Source organism: Mobula birostris, chromosome 6 (genome assembly GCF_030028105.1).
Source record: "Mobula birostris isolate sMobBir1 chromosome 6, sMobBir1.hap1, whole genome shotgun sequence".
Classification (NCBI taxonomy): domain Eukaryota; kingdom Metazoa; phylum Chordata; class Chondrichthyes; order Myliobatiformes; family Myliobatidae; genus Mobula; species Mobula birostris.
The window spans coordinates 160,420,820-160,442,860 of NC_092375.1; the positions used below are offsets into that span (position 1 = coordinate 160,420,820).

The window sequence follows — 22,041 nt, forward strand, 5'->3', positions numbered from 1 at the left end:
GAGCCAAAGAATAAATTATTCTCTACAGGAGAAAGTAGCCAGGAGTGCATAATCAAGTCCTCATTATGGGATTGGAGGGAGAGAGAGAGAGAGTCAGTAGCTTTAAGTTCCTTAGTGTTGACATACCAGAAGATCTGTTCTGGGTCATCACAACAGTGCCTCTATTTCTTAGAAGTTTGCATAAATTTGGCATATCACCAAGAACCTTGACAAACTTCTACAGGTGCACAGTGGAGAGCATCTTAACTGATTAGACCATGTCCTGGTATGGAAACAGTGATGACCGGGAATGGAGAAGTCTACAGAATGTGCTGGATACAGCCCAGTCCATCACAGGCAAAGTCCTCCCCACCATTGAGTACATTTACATGGAGTGCCACCATAATAAAGCAGCATTCATCACTAAAGACCCTCACTATCCAGGCCACGCCATCTTCTCACTACCACCATTGAGCAGGAGGTACAGAAGCCCGGGGTCCTGCACAGCCAGCTTCAAGAACTGTTATTACCTGACAATCATTCACCACTACTCTGATCTGATCTACACCATATAAACTCACTTCCAAGGACTCTACAATTAATATTCTCAGGATTATTTTTATTTGCAGCTTGTCTTCTTTTGGTTGATTGTCAATCTTTGTCTATTTATGTATAGTTTTTCATAAAATTCTATTATTTTTTTCCCTGTAAATGCATACAGGTAAATGAATCTCAAGCTAGTAAACAACATATATATATAGTTTGACAATAATTTACTTTGAACAATGAACTACGTGTGCAGATAGCTTTCGGGACCAGGAACTGATGGTTATTTTTCTCACAATCTAAACGGGGAGAAGCTGATGTTATCCACCTGTAACAAATTGTGACTCAAGGACCTCAGATAAACCATATTGCCATTGTTTGAAAGAAGGGGATAGTTCACCCGCTACAGAGATATCGAATTTTTTTTTTTGATTACCGATCTGAACCAAAGTGGGCCGCACAGGAGGTGACGATGCAGATAAAGGTATCGGGTGTAATTCAGAGTAGCTAGAGGCTTTTGCCTTTTAGTACCACTGAGTGTAAAGCAAGCCCGATCATTTCAGTACTACCTCTCCTAATTACAATTTACGAGAACCCTGCTGCCTTTGGAAAATATAACGCTGCTCTGGTCACAGCTCTGAAGATCATTTACCCGACATTAAATAGAAACGGTAAAATTCTGCTGGCTTCTGACTTTATTTATATGTAGCAGTGAACTTTACTATATCCCTAACTGCATCATTTATGTCATGTGACAGAATAAGAGCCAAATTATTACCTCTTTGTTCAAATGCTGCTGCAGAATGCTCATACATTGTTGAACGTTGGACTCAACTACAAACTGCACGTATTTCATATAAGGAAAATCTCCACTATCAGTAGTGCTATCATTGCAGGAACAGTGTTGTCATGTTAGTGTGCTCATTGGAAAATGTTCAAGTGAAACGGCAGGAAAGAACAGTCCTCTGCTTCCTGGACATTGACAGTTTTAAGCTTCATTGGTGATAAACAAGTTGCAATGCAGTACTTAACTGTGTAGCTCAGAAAAAAACAATCTCTTAACTGCGCTACCAAAACCACTTCATTATATTGACTTTCCCCATTTACAATGTTTAGAAAGGGACTATTTAATTGATGGCTGTTAATGATGAGTTATTAACATTCTAATACTGATGCCTTGATTCCACATTGAAAAGGGTGTCCCTGAACTTGTATACTGGAATAATATGGATGTTGTGCAGGCAGAAGGGATTAATTAAGAAGGTATTTAATTAATTCGGTACAATAGTTTGGGAGAATGGGCCAGTTCCTGTGCTGTTCTATATTAACAGAGAAATGCTTAAATATGATTATATTACATTGCTTCTCGGAAGATATTTTGCCATGTGCAATAGCTTATTTTAATGACTCAGCCTTATATTATTCAATTAAGTTTTCCGAGGAATAACACAGTACAAAGAATCAGGAAATACTGTGCTGCAAACCAATCGCATTGTCAGAAAGTTGTTTTTGGTTACAAAACAGAAGTTTGCATCTATGACAACATTATGGTAATAAAGAGAAGAAACTGCAGTGAGTTACAAGGTGTCAAAATAATATTGAATTCAAGTGACGTTCCTAATAAACTTGAATGTAACTATCAAAGTTCTGATATTATTGATTGCATAAATGCATGTGTGTACGTGTGTGGACACAGCAATTTAAATAGCGCTATTGATCTTGTAGTTATATGTAGCATTACAAACATCAGTGCAGTGGGAAGACGTGTGAATATACACAGCATTCACTTTATAAAAAAAGCATATCACAAATAGTCATGGAAAAGGAGAAGTAAATCCCTATCTTAATCTTTGAAAATGCTTGTGTTTATGCTCTGATAATTTTATGGATATTTATTTACATTACTGTAAACACAACCAGCAGTACATCAACATTAATACTCTGTGGACTTCAAGTTTTATAGCAAGTTTTGCCGCAAATAGGAAACATTCCAGTTCCAACAATAAGACGGAAGAAAGGGATTAGAATGACATTACTTACAAGGTATCATTTATATTTCTTCTACCACTTTGTAAAAAATATTGGACACACACCCAAAATTGGTAATGCCATCATTATTTACAGACCTAATGAAAATCCAGACCTGGATTCCAGGCTATTTAGGAAAACGTCTATATAACCTCATCATTTACGTGGGTGCTCCTGTTAGGTGCAGAAAATCCTGGGTGGAGAAGCTGGAACTGAGGAAGTGGTGGAGTGGAATCGCCGGTGCGTGGAGCGTGAGTAATGGCGGTAACAACGTAGCGGCTGGCAGTGGGTGAAGGGCAAAATGATCTGGACGGAGGGCACAAGCCGGGATGATGTGAAGTTGAGGGGCAGCTAGAAAAGCCGCAGGGCCTCCCGGATAAAGGGCAGGAGCTAATGAAATGTGGGCTATGTGCGGTGGGAGAAGGTGAGCGTGTGGAACAGACTGTAAATGGGGCTGTATGAATGATCCAGCTGCCACGGCAGCAGCAGTAGCTGGGTGATGCTGGAGCACTGTGCGGTGAATGGTCGTAATCGATGCAGTTGTCACCGACTGCTGGCAAGAGGACGGATGATGCATGGGAACTGCTGAAGCAGGCGAAGGGGGCTTCACTTTGCTGTCCAGCTTCTGTTGCTCAATGTGCTGCTGAGCTTGGATCTGCAGCTGCCTGTACTTCTCGATTTCTTCTGGTGCGAAGGATATTGTTTGAGAAAGCGGGGAGAAAGGTTTCGACATTTGATCTGACTTGGGAGGTTGTTTGCCAATAAGTACCGTTGCATCATTCTGCAGGACTTGCTGGGCACTGCAGCGTGAAACGTTTGAGCCATCTTGAAGCCATGTTCTTCCTCTGTGTTCCTCACGTGCAGTTTCATAATGGCAGAGAAAAACTTCATTTAGAGATGTCTTGATATCCTTAATGCTATCCCCACACGAGTCTGCCTGCTTCTGAGGAAATACATCTTTCTGTAACAATCCCTGCTTTTGTGCTTGTTCACTGTGAGGCAAGGCAGTATTGTCATCTAGAACAAATGAAAGCCTAGGAAATAAAATATCCCCTGAAGGGTCTTTGTGATTAACCCACATTTCAGAAAAACCACGTTTCATATGTTCTTCAAGGTTATGCCCATCCCGTCCTGTCATTTTAGGGACTGGACTGTTCAGAAGATGATTGTCTGCCTTTGAATGACAATCATCTACAAATGATCCTGTTGGCAATTCAGCCACTGAACTGCAGCCTTTCCCTGTCACGACAGGAGAGGTGTTTGTCATATTTATATCTTTCCCTGGACCCTCTGGTCCTGAAACTTTGCATGTATTCTCTTGAAATGAAGTGGAGCAAGGCAGCAACCCATCTGGTGATAAACATCTTTCTCTCTCCGATGTTTGGCTCTTTAAGGTGGGCCTGGGTTGAGATTGTTGCTTTAGTTGGTGAGATTCTCTTCTACCTTTGTGGTTAAAGTCCGCACTGGAACTACACACTTGACTCCAACTCCTATATGATGCGTTTAGGCCTTGGTTATGGTCTCTGTCTGGTGACGAAGAGTATCTATGCTTACACCGCTTGTGATAGACTATGACTGCTTCAGCATCCACAGGGGCACAGCCTCTCTTCTTTGAATGGATCTGGCAAGAATGTCCTTCATCATTCGGTTGATTGGAAAGCTCCACGTCTGGAAAAGAATTGTCGCCATTGCCACTAATACTTTCCTTTCTTTTAGACAATGGTGACCAGTCTCCTGCAGAACTCCTGGCCAATGAACACCGCTTCTGTTGTCTGTAGCCAGTTGCCCCATTACCTGATGGAAAATCATCGATTTCCTCATTGCTCTCATCATTTGCATTGAATACTCTATCATCATCCTTATTTATCAAAATATTTCTTTTTGAACTGTCACACTCATTATTTTTACAGAAATCATCCAATTTCTCTGAAGTTTCATTGCTTTGATCAAATTTAACTTCAAAGTGATCAGGACTTCCTTCTGAATCTTCTATCCTCGTTTCTCCTTGTCCAGCTCTGCATTCAGCACTGTCTGTGACATGTTCTTCATCAGTCAATTGAGTTATTCCTGAAGTACTGGAGCCTTCGCTAACCTCATCTGTGTTTCTACCTTTCCGCTCCCCGAACGCTTTCCTCCTTTTCAACTTTTTACATAAGTCTATCTGCTTGCTCTGTCCTTTACAATTTTTAAAACGTTCTGCAATTCTTCGTTTTCTTCGCTTATGTCGTATGTGCCTGGAAGACCTTCTGTGCTTTTTCAGTTTTCTAGGTTTGCAATGAGGTATACTTTCTCTGATTTCTCTAATTTCTCGCTCAGCCCCATCATGGTGATGCTTTAATCTAAGCCCTTGTTCATTACAGTCACCAAGATCGCTTTTTTGAACAGAGTGATATCTCTCATCACTACAGATACCAACTTCTGCACACAAATTTGGGCTGTCTAGTTTTGTATCAGAAGAGCTATTGAGGATGTTCCCTTTAGCATTAACGTTGGACATACCTTTTTCTTTTAGTGAACTCTGGGTTCCCTCTAGATCATTTAATTTGCACTTAATCTCTTCTGCACAGCCTTTAGTTTTGGATGATCTAAAGTCAAAATATAAGGGGTTGCAGCAAAACGTTATGGAAGGTTGAGTGTTGGTAAAATGTAACATCTCTGAAGGCCACTGAAGTACCGTTGAGTCATCTTTACTCAGCACAGGAAAGAAAGGAGCACCTGGTTTCCTACACAAGCAAGGACTGCTTTGCACACCTGCAGTCTCAGTCACTATGTTTTCAGAACAACAATCCTCAGGTAAATTATGGAGGGAGTTCTCAGTGATGTTAACCTTCTGGGTTAGTTCGTCAGATGGAGTGCTTGTTTCACCTTCCACAAGTGAAGGTGTCTTCTGGCTGCTCATGGTCATATCTTCACTTTTGTCCTCATTAGGACTGAAATTCTTTGACCCAGCATGCTCTGTGTTATTTTCCTCCTTCTGAAGTTTGTCCTGTTTTAGTGATGGCACAGACACCAACACGGGAAGCTTTGGTCTGTTCTTCCATTGAACTTGAGGTGCACTAGAAGGAACACTTGTCTCCTTTACAGCATTGTCATGATCTGTTATTACCGAATTTAGTGGTGCCTCTTTAACGGGAGTCTCTGCAGTACTGTGACTATTGTTTTGCTGTTGATGCTCACTGCTTTCCAAATCAACAACAGTCTCCATTCCAGAACCTGTCTGAGTGTTAAAGGTTTTACTGTTGAGTTTGAGCTTGTGGATTGCATTCTTTTTACTTGCACCTTCTTCACTGTTCTCACAAAATACTGCTGCTGATGATTCCAATTTAACAGGGACTTTCTTGGGAAAGGAAAAGGAGAATCCTATTTTCTTTCCACGGGCTTGCTTACCCTGTTTACAATGTTCAGGCTTCCATATATCAGCTGTATTGCTTGCGGACGGTTTGTTCTCTCCTCTGCTGGCGTCCGTTGTGCTCGCAACTATCCCGTATTCAGGATCTGTCGATGCTCCTTCCATGTCCAGACTTGCACACTGGCGGTTTTTCCCCGGGGGATTCTTTACAGCGACAGTTGTTGACTTGAACATTGGGCCGCTCCCTGGGGCACTGGAATACAACAAACAAGGTAGGAGTGAAATACTGAACCAACTTTATACAAATATATTCATTTACATCAACCTAACTGAGAGCAGGAAACAAGATCATGACAGAACACATAAGCAGCCTCATTTCTCTCTGCAGGGAGTTCTCTGAAAGTAGCAAGACTTCAGAACTATAAAGTAATGTTCAATTTCCTTCCATGTGTTAGTTTCTAAACAGGCTACATCAATAAGTGGATTGCTAATGGGAACCATTAGGGTGCATGGCATTTTCAGGGAGGAATAGCACTTCCGGTAAAAGTGCTTGTCATGTCCATTCTGGGGCAGCTCACACACCCTTGGTCCCTACCACAGTACAACACTTCAACAGGCAGGCTAAATCAGATTAGGATAGGCAGCAGTCCAATTCGTAGTAGGGTAGATTACATTTTATAAAAGGTTATGTAAAACACAAAATCCTGTAATTCATGATTTATCTTGTCTCCTGACAAAAACAGGCACAGATTTCTTAATTGCCATTTTATGACTTTGTTTTTCATGACTGAAAGATGGTTGCCTGTTGATGCTGGATTGATTAGTAGAAGGGTTCATCTTGAGATGCCAATTTCGGTATAACTCGCAGTCATAACATTCTGGGCAAAATGCATTTCTGATAATGTTTAGTATCAGCAGTCTGGAAAAGACAAGACCAAGGAGAAAGCTAATTTGTTCTGTTATTTTCCTATGAAGCTAGATCTAATCAAATCTAATCAATGCTCTATTCAGCATCAAATTCCCATATTCATGAAAAGCAATTAATCCATGTGGGAATCTCTGATAACCGTCTCCTGTACTTCAAAGCAACTCAACATGTGGTGTCTAGAGATATAACTTATCGTGAACACCAGGATGCACAAATATCATGAAAGCAATAGAAGTAACAACTCACCTGGTCTATGATCAGTGGAACATAGAGCATAACCAAAGGCAGAAAGATTATTCAGACCTTTATTCCTGTCCCATTCAAAAAGAATATTGTTTTTAACCTTCATGTCTCTCTGCACTCACTTCATACCTCCTAATTCCAAAAACTGGTGATTTTTTTTGTTCAGAACTCTTTCCCTTTATGATTCGCTTTGTAAGGAATGATTGGAAATGGAGAAAAAGCTGTTTAAGAGAGAAGGTGATCTATCAAGAATCAGACTCTGCAGGTCAGACAGCATCTGTGGAGGGAAATGGACAGTTAGTGTTTCAGGTTGAGAGCTTTCAACTGGACTGGAAGATGCCTGCCCTAGATGGAAGCTTGTTGCTGGATTTCCAGCCCTCTCAGTATTGTGGTCACCTTTTGTGATACAAATGCCTGCACTGATTCGGAAAGATTTAGCCACCACAGTGATAGATCTTCCTGACATTTGTAGTCCAATTAAAGTATGGTTCAATAGTCAGCAAATGTTAGGACCATAGTGTTAACATGTTTGATTAAGAAATATTTTCATCAGAGCCAGTAAAACTCTAGGTTATTTCTTTGGAATATTGAAGGTTATTTGCATGCCAAAACAGAACCATCACTTTATAAAATCTTTCTTGATAATGTTGATCCATGAATGAATTTACATTTGCAGCTAGATTCGAATAGAGATTTTTTAAGCACAAATTATCATAACCAGATTAATTTCCTGCCTGGTTTGCACACTCAAGACTGAAAGAAGCTGAAGAGGGTTGTAAATTTAGTTGGCTCCATCTTGGGTACCCAGGCCATCTTCAAGGAGTGATATCTCAGAAACGCAGCGTCCATTATTAAGGACCACCAGCACCCAGGGCATGCCCTTTTCTCACCGTTACCATCAGGTAGGAGGTACAGAAGCCTGAAGGCACACATTCAATGATTCAGGAACAGCTTCTTCCCCTCTGGACATTGAACCCTTGGACATTACCTTACTGTTTTTTAATATATAGTATTTCTGTTTTTTGCATGATTAATCTATTCAATATATGTACACTAATTTATTTATTTATTATAATTATTTTCGTGGGCACGTGACCAAGTGGTTAAGGCATTGGACTAGCAACCTGAAGGCCGTGAGTTCGAGCCCCAGCCGAGGCAACGTGTGTGTGTGTCCTTAAGCAAGGCACTTAATCACACATTGCTCTGCGACGACACTGGTGCCAAGCTGTATGGGTCCTAATGCCCTTCCCTTGGATAACATTGGTGTCGTGGAGAGGGGAGACTTGAAGCATGGGCAACTGCTTGTCTTCCATACAACCTTGCCCAGGCCTGTGCCCTGGAGAGTGAAGACTTTCCAGGCGCAGTTCCATGGTCTCACAAGACTAACGGATGCCTATTGATATTATTTTATTTTGTTTTTTTCTTCTATATTATGTATTGTATTGAACTGCTACTGCGAAGTTAACAGATTTCACATCACATGCTGGTGATAATAAACCTGATTCTGATTATGATTCAATTACAAGTTCTAGCCAAAAGTAAAAATGTTAAACCTTTATGCAATCAGCCACGTAACGTTCTTAGGCCTTTACTTTCAAATCTCTTGGGTGTATGGAGAATCCTTTGATAAAGGAATTGCTCCAACCATTACACATTTTGTAAAATACAAAATAATTCCTGCCTTGTTAATTCTAATGCATAGACAGCACTTGGATTTGAAGTGAAACCAAACATGAAGTGGCACAGAAGGAAAAGAAATAAAGTGTAATTAACTGCTGATTTTGAATTGCAGTATTTTGGAAAGTACGATTTTTTGGAATGAGTTATGGTAACACTAGTAACATTCAAAAATCCAGTCTGTTTACAGTACACTGATCAAAATATGCTTGAAAACATTTTAATGTATCAATATCTAAACATAGTTAAAATTGCTTTCAGAGTACTATTGGCTTATTGGAATTAGTATTTAATTTCTATTCTATTTTTGATCTGTTGTAAAACATTTACTTAATTGTTTTACATGGAGGTTAAACTGCATACTTTCATGTTCTGGTTGTGGTAACAACTCAAAAAATCAAATTAAATTGTTTAAAATGTGTAGTGTGCTCTACTGGTTAGTAGTGAAAAGAGGCATGGGGATTGGGGTGCACAAGTGGCAGTTTATTATGTGGATTTCAGAATACAGCCTTGCATCAACAATATTGGTAATCGGCCTCTTGCCTCCAGGATGACCTGTATTTGGTGTGGGGATCACCATTAATATCCAGACTGGGGAATATAAAGTTTGAACTTTTAAAGGACTGTTGTGCTGTGGCTGAGGATGATGATGTCAAGCATCTTGGCAATAGACCCAACCTGGAAAGTCTTCAAGAGTGCCACGATGGCGTATAGTGCCAGCTCCACTTTCTAAAGCTGTTGTGGGAGCACTGGTACAGGAAGATCCACACAACTCCATCACTCTCACAAGACAAAGTGGTTCATGATCACCTGAATCGGTGGGTACAGTAGCTCCTGCAATACGCTGTCCAATGAAGTAAATGGGTCGTGTACCCCTTGAACTGTGGGGAGGAGAAAATGAAGACAATTCTACTCGTATGCATTTGCCCTTCACATTCACTTTGTGCATTCTGGTTTACAAGCAGCGGACTATGTAGACCCTCTTCCTCCATCACACTGGTTCCTCAGTTACTCGCCTTATGGTGAGAACTGAACTAGAACAACGGGGAGGTTGTGCAATCTACCCTGGACAAAGACACATCCCGGGACCCACATTGCCGTGAATGGTGGGGCTCCCTAGCCCAGTCCAAGTCTGGCAGTGCAATCATTGCTTGAACATGACATTGAAAGCCACTTTCAGCATGGGCATCATCCTGGATTTGTGATTATATTGGGCAGCTGATAATGTTGAAGGTAAGATGCAGGTAGTTCACACATTTCTTTTCTGAATTGTCCCCTAACATCCCAGATGGATATGACTTCCTGCTGAGAGCAATGTAACACAAAATGTAACACAACTGGTGTCAGTGGAATGGATGAGAGGGAAAGGATCCCTTGCCTGCTCTGAAGATACATTTAGGTACAGTGCGAATGGAGAATATTAGCAGTAAGATTGACCGACTAATACCAAATCAATGATGTTTTCTTTTACAGAATATGTACCAATGGGAGCAAATGAAATTAACATAAATAGGCAAAAAAGGCTTGACATGGATATTATGGCTGAAAGGCCATTTCGGTGTTCAACAAACAATAAGGTAGGCAAACGGGACAAGCTTAGGTGGGCATCTTGGTCAACGAGGATCAGTTGGGCTGCAGGGCCTGTTTTCATGCTGTCTGGCTCTATGCAAACTAATGTGGACTGCCTGCTCTGCCTGTTCCCAGCTGCTGTTGTCCTTGCAAACTCCAACACCATTATCATCATGACAGGCATCACATCTTGCACATATCCACAAACATAATACTATTGATAGCAGTAATCATAACTATAGAAATAGTAACCACACAGCAGAGGATTCAGCCCATTATGTCTGTACTAACCCTTTTTGAAAGTAGTCCAGCTGATCCCGCACCCAGAGCACAGGACATTTTTACCTCTCTGATATTTCACCAGTTCCTCTATAAAGCTCAGCAGTCAGCTCTGGCCCCACAACTACCCCAACTCTAATTAATTGTTACGTTGAAACAGTGGTTTCACAAGTAAATTCTTTCATTTATTTTGTCGCCTCACATTCTTTCCACTAAAGTGGAACTCTTCACATATACCAAAAACACTTGCAAACTTCTACCGATGTACTGTGGGGAGCATTCTAACTGGTTGCATTACCGTTGGGGGGAGGCATTGTGCAGGATTGGAAAAAGCTGCGAAAAGTTGTAAACTCAGGCAGCTCCATTGTAGGGACTAGCCTCCCCAGCAGTCAGGAGACATTCAAAAGACAATGCCTCAAAAAGGTGGCATCCATCATTAAGGACTCTCATCGCCCAGGACATGCCCTCTTCTTATTGCTACCATCAAGGAGGAAGTCCAAGAGCCTGAAGATATGCACTCAACATTTCAGGAATAGCTTCTTCCACTCTGCCATCAGAAATCTGAATGGTCAATGAACACTTCCTCAGTATTTTCCCTCTCTTTTTGCACTACATATTTAATTTATTTTATACAGTATATATTTTTTGTAATTTATAGTTTTTATTATGATGTATAGCAATGAGCAGCTGCCACAAAGTAACACATTTCACAACATATACCAATGACGTTAAACCTGATTCTGATGCTAATTTAGCTTTCACATTCCAGTAGTTTATCACAGGTCACCTTGCCTCCAGGTACTGTATCATCTGTAAATCTGGAAATTGTTCTCTGTTTGCTCAAATCCAAGCCATTACTAAATATTAAAGAAAGCTGTGGTCTGAGTACTGATCCCTGGGGAACCCCATCCTACACCTCCCTTCAGTGCAAACAACAACCTTTCACTGTTTTCTTTTATTACTTAACTAATTTTCTATCCATAATGTTACTGCCTTCTTTATTCCACAACCTTCAATCTTGCTGACAAATCTATTAGGTGGTACCTTATCAAGCCAATTGAGACTCCGACTTCCCTCCACCATTCATATCCAGCTAGCATCAAGTCTTTTTTTGTGTATTGCCTGGAATTCCTCATGAAATGAGTAAGTCATTTGGCGGCTCGTGTGCACAGTGTGGAAGTGTATGAAAGTGTCTTGCATTAAACAACTTTCTCCCTCAATTTTTAAGGATGGTAACCAATTTCTCACAAAGCTCCTTTATCTATGTCTGTGCTTGTGCCTTCACGTTTGAACATTATTTATTAACTCACCAGCGCACTTGCTTTCTGAGTTCCGCTAACTCATGTAAACGTTTGAGCGCTTTTTCCTGTTTCTTTTCATCTTTTCTTGACTTGGAAGCAACGTTGCGGGCAAACTCTCTCTGCTTCAGTTCTTTCAGTCTCTGCAAAACAAAAATGGTGGAATCAATATTAATACAAATGAGCAGCTAGCCTTCATCATACAGTGCAAGTAAACGCTGTTTTATTCAATGTAGCAGAGCTAATGAACTACAGCATGATATGGAGTGCAAGAGATATGAGCTGACCTATAATTCGACAATGACATTCACACCCACCTCAGATTCATTGGATCAAGTTTTTTTTTAATCCGCTTACTTGCTGTAAGGATTCTAACTGAAGAAGGCCTGTGTTAGCTGTAGTAATGGGCCAAAACATACGACTGGCCCTATATTGGAAATAATTTGGCAGAGAGATGGCAATATAGCTTGTACAAGGAATAGGCAGAGTAAAAATAAACAGCTATTACAGCAGTGCATGCTGCTCTTTTGAAAATACGAGTTAACTTATTGGGTCATTCAAATAGGAGATCCATTGTCCACCCACCCAAGTGTCCTTGACCTGACAAAGCTTGATGTTGGCTGCATTTACTTCCCTAGCCCTGACACCTTTCACTATGAAGAGTTAAGAAAAAATTCCACAGGGGTAGGGAATACACTGCCTTGTAGTTTTTTGTTACAATTTTTGTGAATGACAGTGTCCATTCTCCAATGCTGTAGATTCAGGCATTTTAAAAATATTTATATTACTGAGGTATGAGGTTCCTTGCTGACTTTTGAAAGTAAGTTGCCAACAAAAGTGTGCTGCTACAATTCTACTCTTGAGCATAATCTTCCGATTGCCAGTGATCTGCATTTGCTCTCAGTTTAAGGAACTCCTAGACAATGGGAAGTTTGTTAATTTGGTGCTTGCTTGCAAATTAAATAAACAAATTTACCTTTTATGCTGTATACAAGTCAATAGAGATTTTAAAAATATTGGACAATTTCTATAGTATGTGAACAACTGATAGTCATAGTCATACTTCATTGATCCCGAGGGAAATTGGTTTTGTTACAGTTGTACCATAAATAATTAAATAGTAATAAAACCATAAATAATTAAATATCAATATGTAAATTATGCCAGTAAATTATGAAATAAGTCCAGGACCAGCCTATTGGCTCAGGGTGTCTGACCCTCCAAGGGAGGAGTTGTAAAGTTTGATGGCCACGGGCAGGAATGACTTCCTATGATGCTCTGTGTTGCATCTCGGTGGAATGAGTCTCTGGCTGAATGTACTCCTGTGCCCACCCAGTACATTATGTAGTGGATGGGAGACATTGTCCAAGATGGCATGCAACTTGGATAGTATCCTCTTTTCAGACACCACCGTGAGAGAGTCCAGTTCCATCCCCACAACATCACTGGCCTTACAAATGAGTTTGTTGATTCTGTTGGTGTCTGCTACCCTCAGCCTGCTGCCCCAGCACACAACAGCAAACATGATCGCACTGGCCACCACAGACTCGTAGAACATCCTCAGCATCGTCCGGCAGATGTTAAAGGACCTCAGTCTCCTCAGGAAACAGAGACAGCTCTGACCCTTCTTGTAGACAGCCTCAGTGCTCTTTGACCAGTTTATTGTCAATTCGTATCCCCAGGTATTTGTAATCCTCCACCATGTCCACACTGACCCCCTGGATGGAAACAGGGGTCACCGGTAATAATCTTTAAGCTAATATGGCATGCAGGAATATCATGTCCACCTCTTGCACGTGCTACAAAAGTAGCAGCAGAAGGAACAGCACTTAAGAGGTCACACTTTCAGGAAATGTGTATGTATTGTTAAAGATAAAAAGAGAAAATTTGATTTCAGTCAACTTCAGCTGAGAAAAGGACTTTCAAGGTTTTTCTATTCCATGAAAAGTATAAATTACTTATCCAAACTATGAAGCAGATAGTTACAGGCCACAACATAAATAAAAAAAAATACATACTCTAGATTAAAACTTGCAGAGATTTCTACTTATAAAAATGCAATTAATATTGGTATTTCAAAACAAAATCAATTTAGTTCCAGCTAGTGATGCAGTTCACCGATAAAAGTTTCAATAAGATAACAGGAAAACATTAGCGCTCAAAGTAAAATCAGTAACAGCTCTCTGCCCTAATTTACAAATGTCATGTTGCATTTACCTAGAAATTGACTTTTCCAGTAGCTCTAAATACACTATATGGTAATTTCAAAATTTCCTTTGAAGTCATGGTTATGGTATCTAGTGCATTACTTTTCCTCCCACCCATTTAAATAATTTCTTTATCTGAGTGGAACATTCTAAATCAAATTCAAAATATCTGCACTATAATGAAATACAGAGGAAGAGTTTTTGTTCAAAATTCTGCAATAACCCTTCCTAAACGTGGCGGTGTGCATCCCGAGGCTCCTGTACCTTCTTCTGATGACAATGTCACCTAGTGCATTTTCCCTCCATTTAAATTACTTCTTCAAAAGATAGTCCACACTTATTTTCAAAAACCTGTATATTTATAAAATAGAGGGATAATTTGTGTGCATAATTGCCCATTGTTTTGGCTGAAAGCTGCTGTTAAATAGCAGCACCACCCCACTGTAATCACTGTCTTTCAAATAGGTGATCTGCCTACCACAGATTCCTGTTAGCACTAGCAGTTGAATCTTTATGGCATCAGTGAAGCCCTGCTAACGCTCCATCTCCCAGCTTACTTTAAACTTATCCCACTGTATCTCCTGTTATAAATTTACCAGTAAATCATACAAGCATGAATGGGTAATTTCAGTGGTATTGCTAGTGTCCTATAGGTTTATAATATGGACTGATTATTGGCTGCCATGATTGAAACACAGGCATCAGATTATCAAATTGTCTTGGGCAAGTTGGAATCAATTGAGTTTGACAATTATTCATATTGAATTGTATAAATGCCACAATAGTATTTTCCAAAGATTGTTTTCAACCATTGAGGAATTAATTACAACTAAACTATCACAGGGACTTGAAGATCTGCATTAAGTTTTTTTTCTTCTGTTTCGATCAATGCAAACTGATCCAATATAAAGTGAATCTGGAGTAGTTTGTGGTTCAGGATGGGATTAAATACTGATTCCTGAAGGTTTGATAGATGTTCCATTTTGGGGGAGAGGGAAAACCCCAGGTCAATTGTGTAAATTTTTTTAGTTGATTGGCAAACAATAGTTTTTTTTCCTGCATCTGGGTACATGCAATCCCCTTTTCATAAACTGAGAACTGATATAAAGCCAAACAAATTTTGCTTCTGTGTACTGTACATTGTAATACAAAGAATAATGATCACAGATATGAAAATGGATTATCTAGCCTTAATCTATCTGAGGTAAGGCAAAGTGGTTATCAGTCTTAGATTTTAATGCACTGACAATCTGATTGACTCTTTATTTAAATCTTTAATTCCACTATTTGGCTATAATTCTTTGTCAGACACATAAGGCAATTCCAATGGCCCAAGCAAGCAAATAAAGGTTTCCCAAGCCAAGAGAAAGCAAAGATGTTTGAAAAATATTTTAAATGAATGGTGTGTTGGGAAGAGGAGAAATGAAAGTAAGGTAATGAATTTTGTTACTAGAGCTAACTATCATTTGAATTCATTACGGTGCACAATTTGAGCTGCACCAGATCTATTTCATGCTCAGAAACAAAGCGACCTATTGCTATGCTTAAAAAAAAAATCTGTATATCAAGGTGTCATCAGTTGCAGACAAAATCACAGACTAATTGTGTTTAGAGAGTAAAAGTTGAATTGATTAGGATTAATCTTATTTACACAAATTATTTATGTCACACAGACAGGAACATTAATTTAAAAATGCAGGGACCAAGAGATAACATTTACATCAGGAAAAGGTTAATACTGTCAAAGAGCAATTTAATTGAAGATAGAATAGTGCATAACAAAAGGAGGATACCACATGACATCTACCCACATTGTTTCATGGTTTACACTATATAAATGCAAGAATAACATAACTCATTAATGTTGCCATTTGCCAGTGAAATTTTGTGATGATAACACAAACAACGACATGATGGATTTTCAACAGCCTTTAAAGATAATTGCTCATGGTATTTCACACCAGTCTGATTTAGTCAAACTTTTTTTCTCTCCTTAGTTTCTGTTGTACCATGTGGTGACATCTGGGTCTTCGGTATGTTCCTCTTTACACATTTGAAAGCTCTCTCAGTCCTTGGTGATGAATTCATCAGGAAGGATGACCTGTTTTCATTTCAGTCACATATTAGCAGTGTTTTGAATGCAAGTTTTATTGTTCTGTTAATACATTATCAGATTCATTAAGGTCAATCACACTCAGAAGATGCTCTGAGAATTTACTCCCACATGAGTTGCTTCACACTGTCCCTTTATATACTTGCACAGTATTGTGTCATGGAGCTGTAGCAGGAATATTAGAAAAGATTATGATCTAAATTTTGAGATCAGTAGCAAAACAGAAGCATTTCTGTCATTGGCAAAAGTGAAATCACCAATCAGGTCTGTCACATTAACATATTCTTACAGAGTGCAAAGCAAGTATAAATGCACTATGTTTAACCACAAGTTCAATATTTTACAAGTCACAATAAAAAAAAACTGGAAGCTTCATATGTTATAATTGTAGTACCATAAACATTAAAAACTAAAATGGTTAAAAACATTGAATTTGGTTATTTAAGGGAATGGCAAAACATGGGATATGGGAGTCGAAGTGAAGGAGGGTGATGCAAAGAGCTTGCAAAGCAGAAATGTCTTTGCATACCTTGACAAACCTGTATCCCACACTCAACAGGTTAATATATTAACAGGGAGGAGGTAAAGGTTTTGTTTCAAGGACAGTTTTCAGATCACTAACTAGATCCACTAATTTCTGTTGACTATGTGGAAGAAGGATACAATTAGCATGCCTCTATCAAGGATCAGGTAATCATTGGGAAATTTTTTTGGATTTCTGGATTTGATTGTCGATAAGCATTCTCCAGAAACCGGTGTCAGTTATGCAGTTCAACAATGAACACTGATAGTTTTGTTGTCATTGCAACCACAAGATTCAAGTGATTCATCTACTTCTAACATGCAGTTCTTCAATCTTTCCAAATGTGAACCTATCAAACGGTTAATGAGGCAAGTGTGGATATGAATAGGCAAGATATTTTCTCTCACTGTGAGTGAATGTAATAGAGCAGGAGCTCTATTTGCTTCCTTCAACTGGTACAACTTGTCTTTTCGAACAAGTACTAACTGCTTCTATCAGCCTCTTGGTTTTATTTTGCTGTTCACAAGCAGAACAAGAATCAATGAGTTTCCAATTGAATAGATCTGAGGAGTCTTTTGATTCTCAAGAAAAACAATGAATTACATATAATTTGCATTTTGAGGAAGTTACATTAAAGCCTTGCTTATTAACGTCTTAACCTCATGCCATTTTTCTTCTTTATTTTTACTTGTCTAAGCAGGCATGTTTTTAAAAAATCCCATAAAGTCAGTATTTACAAATCATTTTGTGGAAAAATGATTATAAAATGCAACATCGTATATCATTACCATAAATATTAGTATATTTATGTGCAGAATATAATTCTAGGGCTCTTCAGCATACATGCACAAATTCATTTCTGTACAATTTACACCTAAAGACATGGCAGCATGTAACGCTGTTGATTTCTGCTGCTGCTAGTACTAAAACTGTACCTCTAATTGTTGTGATATTGATTCAGAATGGGAGAGAAATGCAATTAAAATCTGCATTAATGGTAAAAATATTTGAAACTTGCCCATTGCTTCATATAGAATTGCTAATACTGTTAGAAGTAGATACAAAAAATGATCATGTCAAGACATCTTGTCTTTGATGACCTGATTAAATGGTCATAAAATATAATAGTTGATTTAAATAAAAATTATTGGCTCAAGTCGTCTACATTCAAATATATTGAGTTTGAAACCTGTAATACCCTAGACAGAACTTAGAACACTAGAGCACAGTACAGGCCTTCCAGTCCATGATGATGTGCTGACCTTTTAAACTACTCTAAGATCAATCTAACCCTTCCCTCCTACACAGCCCTCCATTTTTCTGTCATCCATGTATTTACCTAAGAAACTCTTACATATCCCTAATGTATTGCCTCTATCACCACCCTGGAAAGGTGTTCCAGGCACACACCATTCTCTGAGTTAAAGACAACCAGTGATAGATATCCACTTCTCGCTCATGTTTGCTAATCTTGCTTTCTAAATAGCAAACTTTCAGCTACAGTGCTTTGTTTAACTTCCAGGTCAAAAATGGAAGTCAGTCTTCAGTTCTTAAAATATAAATGGAAAGCAGCTCAAAGTTAAAAACACAGCTTTGTAAATAGGTTCTGTATGTTAAAGGCACTCTGTCTGTAAAGAGTAACTGCACCTGCTTTATTATTGCTCAAATATAGAATATACTGGATCTGACATATGGAAAGATTGAATAAATTAGGACTTTATTCCTTGAAACATAGAAGATTGAAAGCATATTGAGAAAGGTATACAAAATTATGAGGGGTATGCATAGGTAACAAGAAGTAGGCTTTTTCCACTAGGGTTGGGTGGTACTGCAACTAGATGTTATGGGTTATGGGTGAAAGGTGAAATGTTTCAGAGGAACATGAGAGGAAACTTCTTCACTCAGAGAGATGTGAGAGTGTGGAATGAGCTGCTAGTGCAAATGGCACATGCAAACTCAGTTTTAAAGTTTAACAGAAGTTTGGATAAGAACATGGATGGTAGAGGTATGGAGGGCTATGGGCCTGGTGCAGGTCAATGGGAGTAGGTAATTTAAATGACTTGGCACAGACTAGGTGAGCTGAAGGGCCTGTTTCTGTGCTGTACTTTTCTATGACTCTGAGACAGTGGGTTGTTTAATTTGGGTTGTTTCAAACAGACAGACTGACTCTTAAGTTGCTTAGTTCAAGGAAGCTTGCAGAACAAATGGATAATTAAGCATATCATTTACTCATATGTTTATAGTTGAAAGGTTTGTGTACTCAGAAGTTACCTTTACAATATTAATGGTAGCTAGCTGAGATCTATGTTGCCAAAAAATCCATTTCAACCATTTTGTGTAGAAAGGATATTTGAGGAAATATCACATGCGTATGAAGTCACTCAAGTGGCTGGAAAGGGTATAAATATAGAGAGAAGTTCAAGCTTAATAGAAATGGGGTGAAGTACATCAAGAACATTGTAGAACTAGAATCTATTCCTCGAGCTTTGGTTTCTGCAATGGACAACTTGTTTGTCTTCACTTTTGGTATTGAGCTGATTGTGGACTTCAGGAAGAGTAAGACGAAGGAACAGATACCAGTCCTGATAGAGGGATCAGAAGCGGAGAGAGCGAGCAGCTTCAAGTTCCTCGGTGTCAAGATCTCTGAGGATCTAATGTGGTCCCAACACAGCGATGTAGTTATAAAGAAGGCAAGACAGCGACTATACTTTATTAGGAGTTTGAAGAGATTTGGCATGTCAACAAATACTTTCAAAAACTTCTGTAGTTGTACCGTGGAGAGCATTCTGACAGGCTGCATCACTGTCTGGTACGGAGGGGCTACTGCAAAGGACCAAAAGAAGCTGCAGAAGGTTGCAAATCTAGTGAGCTCCATCTTGGGTACTAGCCTACAAAGTACTCAGGACATCTTTAGGGTGCGGTGTCTCAGAAAGGCAGCGCCCATTATTAAGGACCTCCAGCACTTAGGACATGCCCTTTTCTCACTGTTACCATCAGACAGGAGATACAGAAGCCTGAAGGCACACACTCAGTGATTCAGGACAGCTTCTTCTCTGCCATCTGATTCCTAAATGGACATTGAATCTTTGGACACTACCTCACTTTTTAAAAAAATATACAGTATTTCTGTTTCTGCATGTTATTTTTAATCTATTCAATATATGTAATTGATTTACTTGTTTATTTTTTTTAATTTTTTTATTTTTTAAAATTTTTTTCTCTGCTATATTATGTTTTGCATTGAACTGCTGCTGCTAAGTTAACAAATTTCATGTCACATGCCCGTGATAATAAACCTGATTCTGATGTCTTTTTACTTTATAGGAATTGTACCTGTGTTTTAGACCTCCTTAATCCCTATGTTTGAGAACTGATTTGTGTCTTGTGCTTTGCATTTTAGAAATGGTTTGTAATTGGGAAATGTTTAAGATAGAAATCCTCTGTGAATTTTAAGTGTGTTTTAAGAGTGTTGTTTTGATTTAAACGTGTATCACTGAAAATAAATGAACTGTGTCTTACACTACTTTCTTAACTAGAAGTAATGTCTCCTTGTTAGGGAGAGAGGACCCACCACTCAAATTTATATTGTCAGCTAAACTCCCCATGGAGAATAAACAGGGAAGTGAACTAATCTTTGAAGATGGGGTGATTGGGTAGTTAAAGTATAATCTCCCTTTAGTGAGAGTACTCATGGCTATTTATATCTGATATGGCTTAAGGTCTTCTTTTGAGTTTAGAACTTCACTGTCAGAAAATCCAATACACAGTATCCCCCTATACTTACCAGAAATCACCTTAAACTTATGACCCCTCATAGTAGCCATTTCTGCCTTGGGAAAATGTCTCTAGCTGTCCGCTCCATCTATGCATCTTATCATCTTGTCACCTATTTCCCCTTAAAATAAGTTAGGAGGAATGCAATTTTTTTTGTAGAAAAGATAGGACTACAACTTTTGTTTCCTTAATTTAACCTAGTAATAAGAACAAAACATCTGATTGTATGTGAGCGTAAATTAGATGATAGTGAACCAGCAACTTCTGTAACTTTTCTTTCACATTGCTTTCATTATATGTTAAGAGTCAGACCAGGAGAAAAAAAAACAGAACCAATAAAGTTTAATGAGAATAATTTACTATCAAATAAAAAAAAAACTGCCTTTGTACTTCAAAGTTAGTTAGAAAAGAAGAGTTGAGTATTTTACTGGAGGGTTGATCACAGATTTTCTATCCCTGGATTTGAAAGCTCCCTCCAGTGATATAATAGCAAAAAAATCAATTGAATTCTAAACGTGGGGAGGAATGAGACAGATCTGAAACACAGAAGCTGGTATGATTCAATTCAAGGTTTAATTGTGCATTCAAATACAAGCTGAAAATTAAACATGCTCAATTAAATAGTCTGTTTTGTTTCTTTATAGCCACCATTGCAAAAAGTCATATTCTATAAATTCTGGATTTTCCACCTACTTGTCTAGTTTCAGTTTCACCAGTCTTTTCCATAGGTGTCTCCCATGACAACAATAAAAAACAATTTGAGGAGGAAAGTGTTAGAAGACAGTTAAGAAAGAACAAAGTAAGTGGGACCAATTGGGTAGCAACACAGCACTCTCATCAGTAATTTTGTATTGCTAATCAATTTTTGCTCCAGACACCCAACCATGTTCATGTATTCTATGAACTACAAATAAAGGAATTACAGGAATATCATGAATTGAATCTGAAAGAAGTATTTAGCTTGATATCGTTACCTAATTAGGAATGCCTTCTAGGTAAAATATAAGTTCAAAAATGTGAAACTTATCATTTTGAATCAACCTAGGATGGCGATTTCACTTCATGAAACATTTTGTACTTTTAACACACATGGCCACCAGTGATCAGCAGAGAAAATTCTGTATCAGCCACTTACGCTATATGATTATGCCTCTGGAACTTAGGCCATCTGTCTTTCTTTTCCAATTGGCATTTTGCAAGAAAACAGGATTAAATAAATACTAGGCACTCTTTCCTGTCTTGAAACAGAGAAATGTTTCTCCTTTTCAGTGTTGCTGGTTATATAATACTCTTAATGTAATGACAGGTGTGCACTTTCCCAACTGACAATTAGATCTTCAGATTAGACCACCTTTTCTTAACCATGTGTTAAATGTAAAAGGATAAACAGTAACTATTTTCAAGAATGGTGAGAATCACACAATAGAGGGATAAATGATCATCTGGCTATAGAAAATCTCAGTGGGAAAGTATTTCAAAGCTGTCAAAGTGTTGAATTAACTATGCATTGTTCTAGTATTGTCACATC

General features: G+C 38.7%; 1 protein-coding gene across 1 annotated transcript in view; it reads right to left on the reverse strand.

Annotated features, from left to right (window-relative positions):
* Window positions 1-2,713: 2,713 nt before the first annotated feature.
* znf804a (zinc finger protein 804A) overlaps window positions 2,714-22,041 on the reverse strand; it is a 276,800-nt gene continuing 257,472 nt past the window's right edge. The window contains exons 3-4 of the mRNA XM_072259769.1: window positions 11,909-12,039; window positions 2,714-6,155 (exon numbers count right to left, since the gene is read on the reverse strand). Of these exons, the coding sequence (XP_072115870.1) occupies window positions 2,714-6,155; window positions 11,909-12,039 (3,573 nt within the window). The remainder of the gene's footprint in view (window positions 6,156-11,908; window positions 12,040-22,041) is intronic.